Source organism: Oryza glaberrima, chromosome 6 (genome assembly GCF_000147395.1).
Source record: "Oryza glaberrima chromosome 6, OglaRS2, whole genome shotgun sequence".
Taxonomy (NCBI): domain Eukaryota; kingdom Viridiplantae; phylum Streptophyta; class Magnoliopsida; order Poales; family Poaceae; genus Oryza; species Oryza glaberrima.
Window position 1 is genome coordinate 3,473,986 of NC_068331.1, and position 15,387 is coordinate 3,489,372.

The 15,387-nt window shown below is 47.3% G+C and overlaps 3 protein-coding genes across 5 annotated transcripts; 1 reads left to right on the forward strand and 2 right to left on the reverse strand.

The window, feature by feature from the left end:
• Nucleotides 1–493: 493 nt before the first annotated feature.
• LOC127776477 (36.4 kDa proline-rich protein-like) lies at nt 494–1,533 on the reverse strand. The gene has a single exon (XM_052302859.1). It carries the CDS (start codon nt 1,479–1,481, stop codon nt 717–719), a length of 765 nt encoding a protein of 254 aa, XP_052158819.1. The 5' UTR covers nt 1,482–1,533; the 3' UTR covers nt 494–716.
• A 3,543-nt stretch (nt 1,534–5,076) lies between these two features.
• On the reverse strand, nt 5,077–10,475 carry LOC127776476 (serine/threonine-protein kinase PBL34-like). Of its 3 annotated transcripts, none has more exons than XM_052302857.1 (7): nt 9,719–10,475; nt 8,185–8,486; nt 7,976–8,111; nt 6,925–7,058; nt 6,690–6,813; nt 5,757–6,107; nt 5,077–5,484 (listed from the first exon to the last, which is right to left on the reverse strand). In XM_052302857.1, exons 1-7 carry the CDS (start codon nt 9,885–9,887, stop codon nt 5,468–5,470), a joined length of 1,233 nt encoding a protein of 410 aa, XP_052158817.1. In that variant the 5' UTR covers nt 9,888–10,475; the 3' UTR covers nt 5,077–5,467. The 3 variants fall into 3 exon arrangements, with proteins under 3 accessions (XP_052158817.1, XP_052158816.1, XP_052158818.1); XM_052302856.1 differs by having other exon boundaries at nt 8,185–8,489; XM_052302858.1 differs by having other exon boundaries at nt 8,185–8,533.
• Nucleotides 10,476–12,655: 2,180 nt separating this feature from the next.
• On the forward strand, nt 12,656–15,183 carry LOC127776285 (fructose-bisphosphate aldolase 6, cytosolic-like). Its single transcript, XM_052302645.1, has 2 exons — nt 12,656–12,697; nt 13,433–15,183. Exons 1-2 carry the CDS (start codon nt 12,656–12,658, stop codon nt 14,039–14,041), a joined length of 651 nt encoding a protein of 216 aa, XP_052158605.1. The 3' UTR covers nt 14,042–15,183.
• The last annotated feature ends 204 nt before the right edge of the window (nt 15,184–15,387 follow it).

Below are 15,387 nucleotides of genomic sequence, written 5' to 3' on the forward strand. Positions count from 1 at the left end.
GGGCCGCTGAAATTGAGACGGCGGCGTGGACTTTCGGGGACCGTATGATTGTGGGCGTAGCCGTCCGATGCCGATTTCTTCTCGGAGAAGATGGCGCCATGCGGGCACGATGAGATGGGATCCCGACCGTTGAGCTGTGGAGGGGAATTATACGAGTTTTTCGAATTCGAGAGGGAAGTGTGCAGGAGAAGGAGATGCAGAGGCGCAGAGCACTGCAACAGCGTGCGTCACTCACTACGTCACCGATGCAATATGTGATGGGCCGTGCTAAGTACTGCACTAGCTAGCATCTAATGGGCTGTTGCCTGTTGGGCCTTCTCATTCTTAACTGCAAAGCTGAAGTACTGATGAGCAGCTTTGTCATTACCATTTGGTTACCTACGGAAAACCGATGTAATTTGGACGATTATTCACACAAAAAAATCGAAAACTAGTTCAGATTGATATGCTTCCAGTATAATTCACCGAGAGATTCCTCAATTCGCACAGAGACTTGATCATAAGTCGGATCTTTTCTCGTGGATTAATTAATTAATTAAACTACACTTGGATTAAAACCGGAGGTAGTACATTAATACAACACAAATCGCAGACACGAGTACGATCGAGAGAGTAAAGGTAGCACAGTATAGCTAGCTAGCGAGGGTGTAGTATAGTAGCCTCCGCCATTGACGACGACGACGAAGCTTTGCTAGCTGCTGCTTGGTTTGTTCAGTTCAGGCGCCGTAGAGCGGGGGGCACTTGAAGCCGGGAGGCGGGTGCTTGCCGCAGGTGATGAGCAGCTCGAGCGCGACGGGGAGGTAGATGTTGATGTTGAGGAGGCGCGCGCGGATGGTGGTGCAGAGGCAGAGCGCGGCGTCCAGGTCCGCCACGCCCTGCACCAGCGGGCAGCACTTCGCCCTCGCCTTCTGCCCGATCACCAGGTGGATCAGCCCCCCCAGCACGTCCACGCACGCGTTCAGCTTCAGCGCGTCTATCGGGCACGTCTTCGTCGCCGGCGGGCTCGGCGGCGGCACGTACGGCGGCGGCGACGGCGGCGTCGGCGGCGGGACGTACGGCGGCGTCGGCGGCGGGACGTACGGCGGCGTCGGCGGCGGGATGTAGGGTGGAACGTATGGCGGCGTCGGCGGCGGAATGTAGGGTGGAACGTATGGCGGCGTCGGCGGCGGGATGTAGGGTGGCACGTATGGTGGTGGAGATGGAACGTACGGCGGAGTTGGCGGCGGCCGTGGCGTCGGCGGCGTGTAGGGCGGGTGGCACGACGGGCACCGGGGAGACGGGGGAGGTTTGTGGTGGTGGTGGTGCTCGGGCGGCTTGCCGTGGTGACCGCCGCCGCCGCTGCCGCTACCGGGCGGCTTGCCGTGGTGGCCGCCGCCGCTGCTGCCGCTACCGGGAGGCGGGCAGTCTTTGTTCCAGCCGTGGGCGACGGAGACGAGGACGACGAGCAGGAAAGACACGACGGTGGCGAGCGCCGCAGCCATGGATGCTGGTGGCGCGGCTCGACGTTGCACGGTGGCGTGAGATGGGTTGGCGCGCCTTTTATAGAGCGGCCATGGACGCCCACGCCTCCGCTGATCACTGAACACTGAACACGTACACTGAACACGAACTACTGTCAGTGCTACTAATCTCCCATGGTCAACACCTGATCCAATCACAAGTTCACAAAGCACTGCACTAACCAAGCAGCTTGTATGTTAATCAATTAATCAACTCAGTCTCGTCTCGTCATCTCGTGCATGGCATGGAATGGATGCATGCGTGGATGGGCGCCAGGTGTTCGCGGCGAGCCGGCGAGGCGGCCACCTGGCCCGGGGCGGGCGCGCTAGCGGCCACGGCGCGGGGGCGCTCACGGGCGAGCACCGCGCGCGCGCGCGGACGTACGCACGCCGACGCTTCTAGCGCGCTAGCACTCGGCAGCACGGCGCGCACAGGCACAGACGATGAGGTCGAGACGCCGCTGCGGGGAGGGGGGGAGACTGAGGTGGTTGTCGCCATGGGACGCGCCATGGCGCCCGTGACCTGACACCGCCAGAGCGCGCCGTGGAGTTTTCCGGCGACCTGGACGCCCGCTTGGGGCTCCACCTAGCAAGCACTGCGGCTGCATTTGCCGCCACGTACGTCGAGATTCGCACTGGCAATCCACAGATAGGGACATAGGGTGTGTTCGCTGCTGATGGATGGGAACATATCACCCTAGCACGAAAACAGAACAGTCCATAGCACATGATTAATTAAGTATTAGCTAATTTTTTTAAAAAAAATATATCAATGTAATTTTTTAAGCAACTTTCGTATAAAAACTTTTTATAAAAAACATATCGTTTAGCAGTTTAAAAAGCGTGCGCGCGGAATACGATTGAGAGGGGTTGGGAACCCTTTGGTCCGAACACACCCTAGGGATTGTTTTTGTTTCACTACCCCAGTTTGCCTGACTATTGCTACAACTCAAGTTAGCCAGATTTTGACTGTTTGGATGCTTTACTAAGTTTGCCGCCATTCACCGTATTTTTATGTCACACTTATTTAAGTTGTGGCTTACAAAAGGTAAATCACACCTTAACTAGCGAAATAGGATTGCGCCACACCTTATTGAGTTGATGGCACGTGGGGTTATAATACATAAGAAGGAATATTGCCACAAGTGTGGCTATGAACCAAACGATAAATTAACTTGGTCCAAACTTGTCTAACATGAGGTGTGTCAACCTTTGGCAAATTTTAGGAGCAAACCAAACAACCTCTAAGGTAAGATTCCTTCACCATGATGTGGGTCCCATGTGTTATTGGTATATACTCCCTCTGTCTTTTAATATAAGGGATTTTAATATTTTGATTGCACTGTTTGACCATTCGTCAAAAAATTTTAGAATTATTATTTAGTTTTTTTACTTAATTTATTATACAAAGTACTTTAAGCACAACTTTTCATTTTTTTATATTTGCACAAATTTTTTGAATAAGACGAGTGGTCAAATAGTATAAGCAAAATATCAAAATCCCTTATATTATGGGATAGATGGAGTAAAAGTGTAGCAAACTTGCTTTCATACAGCTTAAGTGTGGCTTTAATTTTATGTGCCACATGTTAGGCATGTTAGTTAAATAAATGAAAAAGTACAAATTACCCCCCCCAAACTATCGCGGTTGTCCGAATTACCCCCCTAAACCACAAAACCGAACATTCTTCACCCCCCAACTATGCAAACCTGACGAATTACCCCCTCGACCCAATCCACAATGGTTTTGGTCTACGTGGCGTACGCGTGGCATCCCAGTCAGTGTTTTTTAATAAAAAAAATGGTGGGACCCGCCTGTCATATTGTCCCACCTCTCTCTCTTCCCCACTTTCCTCTCAATATCTCTCTCTTCCCCTCTTCCTCTCAATCTCTCTCTGTCTCAGATGTGGCCGGCGAGTTGGTGGCCAGCGCTAGGCACGGCGGGCGTGGTGGAGAGTTGGGCCGCGTCCGGCGGCCGGAAATCCACTGCGGGCGGCGGGCGCTGTCGCCCTCGCGCACCACCGGGAGCAGCTTTAGCTCCACGCGCGCCACGGGCACCACGGGCATGGTGCGACGCGAGGCGACGTTGGCGCCCAATCGAGCCCATCGCTGCTGCCACCTCCGCTCGCCCAGCCGTGCCCGCCGCCGCTCACCCAGTAGCGCCGGCAGCCGCCGCCGCAGTCGCCTCCGCTCGGCCGTTGCCGCGACGCCGCCGTCCTCCGCCCGCCCTGTGCGCCGTGCTTGCAGCCGCCTCCGCTCGGCCGTCGCCGCGACGCGCGCCGCCGCCCGCCCCCGTGCACCGCCGTCCGTCGCCCACCCCTCAGTGTCTCCCGCCGCCGCCGATCCTTGAGAGAGACAGACGAAGAGTGGGAGAGAGAGAAGAGATGAAGAGAGAGAGAGGGCAAAGTGAAAGAGTATGACAGGCGGGTCCCACCATTGTTTAATTTAAAAACGCTGACTGGGATTCCACGTGTACGCCACGTAGACCAAAACCACCGCGGATTGGATCGAGGGGGGTAATTCGTCCGGTTTGCATAGTTGGGGGTAAAGAATGTCCGGTTTTATAGTTCAGGGGGTAATTCGGACGACCACGATAGTTCGGGCGCCGCGGGGGGGGGGGGGTAATTCGTACTTTTTCCTTAAATAAAATATGGCAAGCTTTGGTAATGTGAGTATACCAACCAAACAACACCTTACAGTTTGCTATATTGTCGGTGTTCCTTTGGTGCGCAAGAAATTTAAATGATTTCTTTATGTAATTTAGTTCAGTTGACATTCCTCTATTCGAAATTTGCATAAGCTATGGTGATTCTCAGGCTTGGAACCAAAAACCTGTGTAATTTGACAAACCGCAATCTTATTTCTATGAGAAACAGAGAGTGAGAGGCCTGTTAGAAAATGATAGACATACAAACGATAAAAAAAAACAATAGATCAATCATATAAGGCACGAGATTTAACGTGGAAAACCCTATCAAAACAGGAGAGAAAGAACCATGGGCGCCAAACAGAAAAATATATTCACTATATCGGGGCGAGGTTACAACGTCAAACGGCAGCTTACAAGAAGTATATATGAAGGTGAAACTTAAAAGGATGACGATCCGTACTGCGGGGCTCCGCCCCTGCACCCCAGGCGTCCTCGGGCCTTTGGCCCAAGCCTCTAGCAACGGGCCTCTACTTTGCTCCAGCAGAAGTTGGCCTTTATATATATGCAAATGAATTTAAATCACAACTCAACAATTACAATGCCTACACTTTTTAAGTAATGGAATTACGTGGATATATGCCCCATTTCAAATAGCTGAAATTATAGACGGATGAGTAATCTGGTTCTTATGAGTTATGACAGCTATTTAAGAGTATAAAATAAATAAATTAGCTACTAAAAACATTTCACAAAATCTTATATAAATTTCTTTTGTATCAACACATCATTTAGTAACCTGCTGAGCGAGTAAATAAAGATCTAAAATACAGAATAAAATAAAAATATACAGAGCTACAAAGTGAGGAAGAGAGGGAAAGTAGTATTCGGGAAAAAAAAACGAGATTGGAGGGAGAGCCATCCCAAACATTTATTTTTAAAGAAGAAATTATAAGTGTGTTGGGAATTAAACCACACACCCCTTTCCACTATATTACCATGCATCTCGAAAGTAGTATTCGGTATTCACAGTTGGAAAGCATCAACCGGATGATCAGCCCTTGTCAGAAAAATAAGTTGTTATTACACGTTGCAGCCAACCACACGTACATGCCGTTTTTCGCTTGTGCAACCAGCCACCAAACACAGTGTTCGGCTGATCATCTAATAAGCGAGATTAGACATCAGGGGGCGTCACATCTCCAGGGATTTGAGGATTATCACGCCTAGTTTCACTATACAATTAAAACCAAAACAAAGCACCCGGAAATGACCTTAAAAATCATCAAATTTCGCTGCTTTTTAGCAGTGGATCCGGCCATCACCGACGTGCCTTTCCTGCGATGAGGAAAAAAAAAAATTACAGTTAGCTTCATTTGCTAATCCAAAAGTTTCACATTTTTAATCATTCATCACGTTCTAGCTGTGAGTAAAGACAGTTCATTCTTTTTTCGCGAATATGCAAAATATCTACAGAAGAAGTTTACAAAAGCAAAAACAACTGCAAAGCAAAGAGAGCAGAGAAAACAGTTCATTCTTGCAGTTCAAACAAATTGAGGTCACTTCAGTGATGATGAATTAATTCTTTCTTTGTTCAGATGATAACTCACCACGCTGAGATGATCGAGGTCTATATGATGCAGACGCCATGTCATTTAGGTCCTGCAACGGCGTCAGGTGCTTGACAACTTCATCCATTGTCGGACGAGACTTGGTGTCACGGCTGAGGCAGTGGTAGCAGATCTGAGCAACCTTCTGCACCCCTCTTACTGAATAGTTCAGCCCCAAGCGAGGATCTACGAGCTGGTAGAGCCTTCGCCGATCACTTAGATACGGCCTCGCCCATGCCACTAGGTTCTGCTCCCCAGTAGGTCGCTTCTTGTCCATTGATCGTCTACCGGTTAACATCTCGAGTAACACTACTCCGAAGCTATATACATCGCTCTTGGATGTCAAGTGTCCTGAAAAGTGTACTTTAATGAGATCTTGAACATGTATGCTTGTTTCTCAGAGGGAGAAGTATAATCTGATGTTTGACATTACTTTGTTTTTATTATTTTAAGTTTTTATGAAGCCAGAAAAGATCTCGTAGGAAGTAAACTTGTGGGATGCATACAGCAGTAACATTGAACCAGAAAGGCAGAGTAGAATATGTAATACCAAACTGGTTCCTGCTATCCACGTTTTCAGGTTATTCCAATGAATTCAGATAATCAAATCATGCTACGGAAGAGTGCTCCAAGATGAATGTTGTCTGTATCATTGTCTAAACAAACAAGCCATTTGTTACTTAAGTAAAAATCATCAGCTGTTACTTGGTGATCATGTCTAGATACTGCAGTTTATACGTCATCAGATGGAATCCCGAGGCATCTTAATATTCAATCTAGTAGGAATATCAGTGTGATGAAATTAGAAGCAAAGATGTAGATATCACACCCTAGAAACTCACAGAAACATAATAAAATAATAACTGGTAGATTCGTATTAAAGAAAATTTGATTCAAGTAGACGACAAAAAACCAAAAGTTTCCGTAAAATACCTGTCATTACATACTCGGGTGCAGCATAACCATAGGTACCGACAACCCGTGTAGAGACATGAGTTTTATCGCCTTGAGGACCAGCTTTCGCTAACCCAAAATCTGAAAGTTTTGCATTGTACTCCTGTATAAGCAGAATTTCCACTGCTGTTAGAATAGCATGCAAGAAATAATCTTGTGAAAATGTGCAACATATTTATGAGCATGATGTGAATGAATTAATAAGAAATAGTACCGCATCAAGAAGAATATTTGATGTCTTAAAATCCCTGTAAATTACTGGTTTGGGACCTCCATGGAGAAAAGCTAGCCCTTTAGCAGCACCGAGAGCGATCTTCATTCTACAGGGCCAAGGTAGGGGAAGAGCCCCTTCAAGATTAAACAAAGTAAGATAACAGGAACTTTAGATTGGGAAACAATTTGAAGGCATTACCAATCAAGAAACTTACAGAACAAAGTACAATTGTTAGGCAAGGATGACCTAATAGATCAGGGAACACCATATAGATCATCGTTAGGCCCTCTTTGTTTAGGCTTAGGCCTAGCCAATTTTTTGGCTTATATGTTTTATAAGCTGGTGGCTTTGAAGCCTTAAGTTTAATGGTGAAGTCATACCTCCACTTCACATAAGCCAAAAAAGCTACTGCAACCTAGCTTGTGGCTTAATAGTGTAAGAGTGGCTTATGTCCTTAAAAAACCAAACAGACAAGCTGCTTATCTGTTTAGGTTTAGACTTTTAGGCTCATAAGCTGGCGTATAAGCCTAAACAAAGAGGGCGTGTAAGGATAAACAGGTCCTAGTTTTCAATGAACTGTTAATAATTCAATGGACAACACCTAGAAATGATATTGTTGAGGTCAAGTCTTGGTGTTCAATAAGGCAAGTCAACAACAGCTTTTCTAAAAGAGTATTGTACTACTTATTCTAAAACAGCCCTGCATGCATTATCACCTTGGAAGAAAAAAGAGTAAATAAACAAAGGGTCACTTTCAACCATTGTTGCTCCTTTTGGGAGAAGTTACTAGTTTCTATAAAGCAGTTTAATTACTTCACTACATCAAGAAATATTTCTCAAGACATGACAATATCTAAATGTTTCAATTACATGATTCATTTTATTTTAGGACAAAAGGATGTACTAACACATTGGCATATGAAAGTATTCATATAGTATATATTTTGCATGAATTAAAAATGTGATGCCAATCTTATTTGAATTAAAAAGAAATACTAATGCATGTATTTGATTGTTTACTTCTGAAAAGATGGTTGTAAAGATTGCTTACTTCTGAAAAGATGGTTTTCAAGACTTCCCCGGGCCATGAATTCATATACAAGCAACCTTTGGTCATCCTCGATACAGTATCCAATCAGCTTAACAAGGTGTTTGTGATGCAGCTGTCCCAGAAAGTCAACTTCCGCCTGCAAATACGGTATGTTTGTAAGTTATAACTCTACCTACACAAACACATGTACAGGACAAGCACATACTTACCACCCATTCTCTGTGACCTTGAAGTGCATCCTGCTTCAAACTTTTGACAGCAACTGTAAGACCAGTACCGGGTTTTGCAGGAGATGTGCTGTTTGGATCAATCCATCCTTTGAATACATACCCAAACCCACCTTCTCCAAGAATACTATCTGGCCTAAAGTTAACAGTGGCAGATTTCAACTCTTGGAAAGTAAACTGAAGAAGTTTCTTTTCAGTTGATGCATTTACACCATTTTCATCATCAAGGTTTGTCTGAAAATGATCACCAAGCTCTCGATTGCTAGCATTTAGATATCTGGTCTCTGCTGTTATAGAGAAAAACAAAATGCTTGAGCACCTCACCCAAAAACTGAAAAATTCAACAACAGAAAGTACTTAGTAGATATCATGGCTATATACCCAAACTGTCCTTTGAGAGCCAAATTAAGCTTGAAAGAATAAGCCAAGATAGAATATTGTAAGGGCAATAGTTAGGTTAAGTAAGTTGATAGACATTGATCCAAGATTTATTATATGATGGGCATACTCCTAACCAATTTTTAATACAGGAAGAAAACCTACCAAGTTGACTTGAAATACCATCAGTGTGTGTTTCTTATGTTTTCCTGGTTATTATTTTGAAAGTACTGCTATTCAGCTTAATCATTTCCCGTCTCTCAAGGTCAGCAAAAATGATCAGCATGACATCAGAAAGAAACACAGCAGGATGTATTTTGCTCCTGAATAAAAGGATAAACGATTTGTTTCATGCTTCTGTCATATTTACAACAACCCTTCTTCAGCTATCACAAGGATAAGAAAAATCCCATTTGACAGACAGTTTAAATGTATACCATAAAGAGTTGCTTAGCACGGTATGATAGAAAGATGAGCAAAACCCATTCATCCTCTTATTGTTATTGAAACATGCTAATCCGAAGAACACATAACAACATAAAACATGTCTTTTTGTTACGAACATGGCAACAGCTAACAACATGCGAACACTCTCATTGAAATCTGAAGAACACACGGTGCTAAGATAATTCTGATCAAGCTCATATAGATGCAATGTTCCCTAGCACAAGCTTTTTAAGATTATGACACTCAAGCCTGTAAGAAATCATTGCTGTATGCCTGTACCACCATGAATAGCCCTTACAGCACTACTATAGGCATGATCCATTCCATCTCAGATAAAACAGCAAAACAGTATCCAATTTCCGTTTACTCTGAATCTGTATCCCAAGTTCCAATTTCTCATTATAACATCCAAAATTCCCACGTATATTACATCACTGACAGTACTAAGCACTAATCATCCGATCAAATACACAACAGATCAGTCCCCAGTGAACACGACCAGAATTTCCCAGAAACAGAAAAGTTTCCCCTTTCGATGAACATCAATCACATCGCCGCAACAATAGCCAAGCAAAAATATCCAACCACTAGAGAACAAACAAGCAAAATCACCCCCCACAGAACCAAACAAACACAAAAGAAGATCCCAATCTCACCAACCAGCTACAAACAAAATCAAGAAGAAGCCAACCTGCGTCGTGGACGTGGCTCCCCTTGGCGGAGCCCCCCGCCGCGCCCTTCTCGTCGGCCCCCGCCGCCGCCGCTGCCGCCGCCGCCGGCCGGAAGCATGCCCCACGTAGCCCCCGCGCCACCGCCGCCCAGCACCCGCACCCGCGCTCCTCCCTCCGCCGGGAAGGCATCTCTTCTTGCAGGCCCAAAATCGGAGCTAAAAACAAACACAGAACCGCTTCTTGCTGCTGCTAGCTAGCTAGCCTCGAGTCCTACCGGCGCTGAATCCATCGAGAGCTCGAGATGACCGGTTCTTGGGCTTCTTCTTCTTTGCCCCGTCGCCGTCCAAACCCCAATAGATAAGTGCGCCCAAAAAAGCGAAAGCGAAAGGGAGGAGAAGAGAATTAGGACGGACAGCGTTGGTGCGTGCGTGCGTGCGTGGGAGTAGACAAGTAGGCGAAGCAAGATCAGAAAGCGAGTGGAGCCGAGCTAGGCAGCTAGCTACGTAGCTTAGCTTAGCTCGCGCGCGGCCGGGTGGATCAGTGAGTGGCAGTGGGGCGTCACCACCACCACCACGGCCACCACTGCTGCTGCTGCTGCTGCTGCTGCCGGTGTGGATCGTCGTCGTCGTCGCCGCCGTCATGATGACGGCGTCGGTGGTGGTGGAAAGGCGGTAGTAGTAGTAGTAGCTTTTCTGCGCGCGCGCAGGTGTGGAGGAGTGGTCGCCGTCACCCCCAGCGAGTTGTCGCTGCCTGCGCGGAGTGGAGTGGAGGCGAGCCAACCAACCAACCAACGGGCAACCGTTGCGGCTGCAGCTGCGGCTGCGGGATGGGAGAAGAGAATATGTGCGGCGCTGAGGCTGAGCTGCTTTTTCTCCCGGTGGATCGCCGGATTATTATTCGCTTCTCCGCGGGTACAGCGAGTGGCTGGTAGGGTTGGCCAAACCAGTTAAGATGGGGTTATCGTCATCTTATATTTTGACCGTTACCGTGATAATCACAGGGTTACCGTAAAAACCGTATGATTATTACGAGGTATATTGTGATTTCAAAAACGGATAAGGTTACCGTATGTGATAACCACGATAAGCGTGTGATAACCGTACGGTTTTGTAAAACCTGTTGGCTAGATAGAAGTGGGAGCCTACACGGCGATCGGATCCACGTCGCTGTAAATGTGGTAAAAGAAAATGTCTTTTTTTACGGTGATCAGATCCACGTCGTTGTAAATGTGGTAAAAGAAAATGTCTTTTTTTTAAAAAAAAATGTTTCTTTTTTGCTTTTCTTGTCAAGAGAATATGGTAAAAATGGTGTCTTTTTCAGATAAAAGGAGGTTATATGCTAGTGGTTCACGCTTCAGACTGTTCGGTGATGCGTATTCTTCGAGAGAGCATTTGCATATTATAAATACAGTGTTATTTGGGAATCAATTATGGAAATGGATATTAGGGATTGGTAGTAAAAGCGAGTTTTTTTAAGACTAAAAAGATAGATTAAGAGAGGCATAAGAGAGCATAGTAGTACATGCTTTCAGTGATTCAGAGTCTTCAGACTTCACATTGTTCGGAGTCTCTTGTATTTGCATTCTGCAGATAAACACAATGCTAGGGAATTGGAGATTAGAGATTGGTAGTAACTAAGTGTGGTGAAATAATCATAAAAAATGCTAAACTTCACACTGTTCTTGTATTTGCATAGTACAAATAGATACAGTGTTAACCTGCTAGTGATACAGTATTCAACTATGCAAACTGGAGATTAGAGATTGGTAGCAAGTGTGGTGAAAGAATCATCAATATGAAATTGACAAGATCTGTGACAGATGCACCTTGTTTTTGGAGGAGCTTGTGCTTTAAGCCGAAGCTTCAGGAGTACTAGTAGTTAAAAGGTGGTCCATTTGCTCTAATCACAGCAACCATTGCACATTGCTGAACCTGAACATCATCGACCCCACGAGCATTGGCATCCTGCCATCCTCTTCAGTCCACATCCTTCGAATGGGTAGGAAAACGGAACAGCAAAAACAGATGTTCTCACTTCTCTCTCCCACCAAAGTATTCAGATGTCACTGTTTATCTGAAGAAAAGGTGAGATGACAGATATATATGAGATTGGAAGGAAAAGAAAAGACTAATTCAAAAGGAGGGGCCAAAAGGGCGGCTTTTTATCTGAACAGACAGAACAGTTCTAACCAATTGTTAGTACTTGTTAACTACTGCAAAGTGCAAAGTGCAAAGTGCGAAGTGGTAAACAATTTTGGCTACCTTTCCTATAGGGTCCCTTCACATGGTTTTCAGTTCTTTTTAGTTGAAGTTATTTGACAGTTAAGCTGACAATTCCCAACAACTTCTCCAATGGAAAATGCAGTTGCGTGTAGAAATTAAACAAGCTCAAGCTGTGTTTAGCACATGTGCTGAAAATGCAGTCGTACTTGTCTTACCTGCTGTATCAATGACGCCTTTTCATATATCATCTGCATTATATATGTTGGATCTGACCAAATTTCTGTCTTCTTTCACACCAAGAAACCTGCCAGTCCAAGTGTATGTACTTGCTGATGTATTTAACTATTAACACGATTACTGTATCCATATTCGAGCTGATTACAGTTACAAAAGAAAAATATTTGCCTAGATTCATAAATTATAGTTTCAGACACTGAACAGATCAAGAGCAGAAGGGTTGATCGAGAGGAAAATAAGGTTACCGGTGATCCAGGTTGATCATCATCGGCGTGGCGATGAAAAAAAAGCCATTAATTTGGGGATCGGAGTATGAGGGACTGTTCACTTTTAACGCCAAAAAAAACCTTACCAAAATTTAGCATTGCTAAAATTTTAGCAACTTGCCAAAATTTTGGTAGGATTTCTTATATAGTTACTAAAATTTGGTAGCAAACTAAATGTTGCCATTTTTTTGGCAACTAAATGCATTGGCCGGAGCACGGAGGCCGGCGGCCGATGGAGAAGAGGGCGACGGGGTGGCCCGTGGGCCGCATGATGGTGAGACGAATTCGGCCCAATTACCTGCCACGAGGCCATTACTGTGGGTGGGCCTAAAATCGTTTGGGTTTGGTCCCAATATGGACCTTATCTTACCGCTCAGCGTAGGGCTTTATATGCGGCCAAACTTTGGAAAAAGTAAACCGAAGATCCCTCAACTTGTCATCGAGTCACAGAATCATCCCCCAACCACATAAAAACAGATATATTATATCCCTCAACAAAATCGTTCACTTTACATTCTTAGATGGTTTTGACCATAATTTTATCTAAAGTGACGGCTAAATCAGCGTGGGACCCATATGGGCCCCACATGTCAGGGTGTCAACGTCACCCTCTTTCTTTCCCCCTCTTCTCTTCCTTCCTCCTCTCCCTCTCTCTCGGTGCTCATCTGGGTAGGCGGAGCCGCGGAGGGCGGCCAACGGGTGGGGAGGACTGCTGGTGGGGGAGGGGAGAGGAGGAGGTCCGGCGGCCGGCGTCGCGCCGGCGGAGGCAACGCCGCCGTGGCGGCCTTCTTCTTCACCTCTTTCCGCAGGCCACCGGGGGTGAGGGGAGAGGAGGAGGTCCGGCGGCGGCGAGGGTGGTGGCAGAGGAGGAGGAGGAGGAGATGAGCGGCCGGAGTGGAGATGGGTGGCGGCGGCCGGCGACCCGGCGAACAAGGCCGCCAATGCCTTGCCCCCGTGCTCCGGGAGGGAAACTTTCTGCCTTGCCCCTGTGCCAACGCCAACGAACTAGGAAGGGTCGCGCGCGACAAGGCGGAAGGCGCGGACGGGGGCGGAGCGCCGGAGGAGGACCGCGTCGACGTCGGACGCCACAACGCCTCGGTTGCGGGTTAGGTCGACGGAGGGGAGCGACTCCCAGCGGCGCCGCCACGCGCGGGAGAGTGCGGAGGTGGCCGCCGCCGCTCTTCTCCCCAGTCTCGTCCTCGTCGCCGACGAGTCGACGGGCACGATCGGGAAGCGGCTGGCGAGCATCAACGTGGAGAACGTCGAGGAGAATCGTCGCGCACTCCGGAAGCTCCTGTTCACCGTCCCCTGCGTGCTGGATTGCCTCAGCGGCGTCATCCTATTCGAGGAGACGCTCTACCAGAGCACCCGCGACGGGACGCCCTTCGTCGACGTGCTCGCCGCCGCCGGCGTGCTGGCCGGGATCAAGGTCGACAAGGGTACCGCCGAGCTCGCTGGCACCGACCGCGAGACGACGACCCAGGGGCATGCCGGCCTCGGCGAGCGCTGCAGGAGGTACTACGCCGCCGGCGTGCGGTTCGCCAAGTGGCGCGCCGTGCTCAGCATCGGGGCGTCCAAGCCGTCGCAGCTTGCCGTCGACGCTAACGCGCAGGCGTAGGCAGTAGCTAGCTAGTTAGCTCGATCGAGGGCATCTCCATTTCCAGCCTATCCCTCTTCTTCCTCCTCCTCCGCCTGTCCGGTTCTGGTTTTGGTGCTGCTTTGCTCGACACTATCCGATTTTGTTGGAAGCATTGCCGTGCTGTCACTGGAATGGATGGAATTAATATGCAGATTTCAAGCGAGGCCTGTTGTTGAAGTGCGCCTTCACGATCTCCTGTGGCACCTTCACCCGCCGCCTTCCTCCCGGGGAGCTGGTCGCCGTCCCCGCCGCCCAGGAACGACTGCAGCGACAACAGCTGCCTCAGCCTCGGCCTGGGCTTGGGCTTCCCGTGGTAGTTCGCCTCCGCCGGCGGGGGCGGCGCCAGCCGCGACAACCACCGCACCGCCGCCCCCACGCGTCGCCGGCGGCACAACATCCTCTCCTCGACTTGCTCTCGACCGGCCGACGGCCCTAGGAACGATGAGAAAAATGAGAGAGAGAAGAGAGGAAAGAGAGGGGTTGACGTGGACACGCTGATATGTGGGACCCACGTGGGTTCCACGCTGACTCATTCGCCACGTAGGACAAAACCAGGCTCAAAACCACCGAAAGACCTAAAGTGAATGGTTTTTGCAAATTGAGGGATGTTCTATATCTGGTTTTATGGTTGATGGACGATTTTATAATTCGATGACAAGTTGAGGGACCTTCGGTGTACTTTTTCCCCAAACTTTCCAACGCTGGTCAAGAAAACTCGGCCCGTTACAGTGGATGGGCCAGAAGTTTATGGGACTTTATACATTTGCCGACAAATTTTATTCTAAAAATTTGTCAGATATAAATATAGAACAATAGTAATATAATTACAGTTACAGTAACTGGTATATAATTACATCCTCCAAGAGGGCCATCTCCGGTCCTTGCCTAGTGCCGCTTCTTTGGGGACATGTTGGGAGGATAGGGGGTTCCTTTTATCTTTCTCTCTCACTCTAGGAGCAATAGCTTTAGTTTTATCTTTTGCTTTTTGTTTCCTCTCTTCCGCAATCCCTTTCTTGTAACTTGGCAAGGGACAATTCGGCTTGTTGTGTTGTGTAACTGAAACTTTATTTCTTCTAATATACTCACGTGTAATTCTTTGGCATGTTCATGAAAAAATAGTTACATATAATTATAATATAACCGGTATGTAACTTTCATGTAATTTTGAAACCGTTAGATTTGCTTTAAGATTCGTGCAAGAGAGAAAGGAAAAAGTCCCAACGCATACACAAATGAGGGGATGTGGTCCCATGACCTCGCTTCGCGAAAATGGCATGTTATCGCAAGACATTCAAGTTGTATTGTAATTACATATAAATTACGAT

Bases quoted from the DNA above. Each gene is read 5' to 3' on its own strand.
- LOC127776476 (XM_052302856.1), bottom strand. From the start codon at position 9,887: ATGCCTTCCCGGCGGAGGGAGGAGCGCGGGTGCGGGTGCTGGGCGGCG. The intron at 7,059-7,975 runs GTAAGCAATCTT...TTAATCTTGAAG, and splicing joins TGAAAACCATCTTTTCAGAA to GGGCTCTTCCCCTACCTTGG. The intron at 6,814-6,924 runs GTACTATTTCTT...CTGCTTATACAG, and splicing joins CAAATATTCTTCTTGATGCG to GAGTACAATGCAAAACTTTC.
- LOC127776285 (XM_052302645.1), top strand. From the start codon at position 12,656: ATGGAGAAGAGGGCGACGGGGTGGCCCGTGGGCCGCATGATG. The intron at 12,698-13,432 runs GTGAGACGAATT...CCAACGAACTAG, and splicing joins GGCCCGTGGGCCGCATGATG to GAAGGGTCGCGCGCGACAAG.
- LOC127776477 (XM_052302859.1), bottom strand. From the start codon at position 1,481: ATGGCTGCGGCGCTCGCCACCGTCGTGTCTTTCCTGCTCGTCGTCCTC.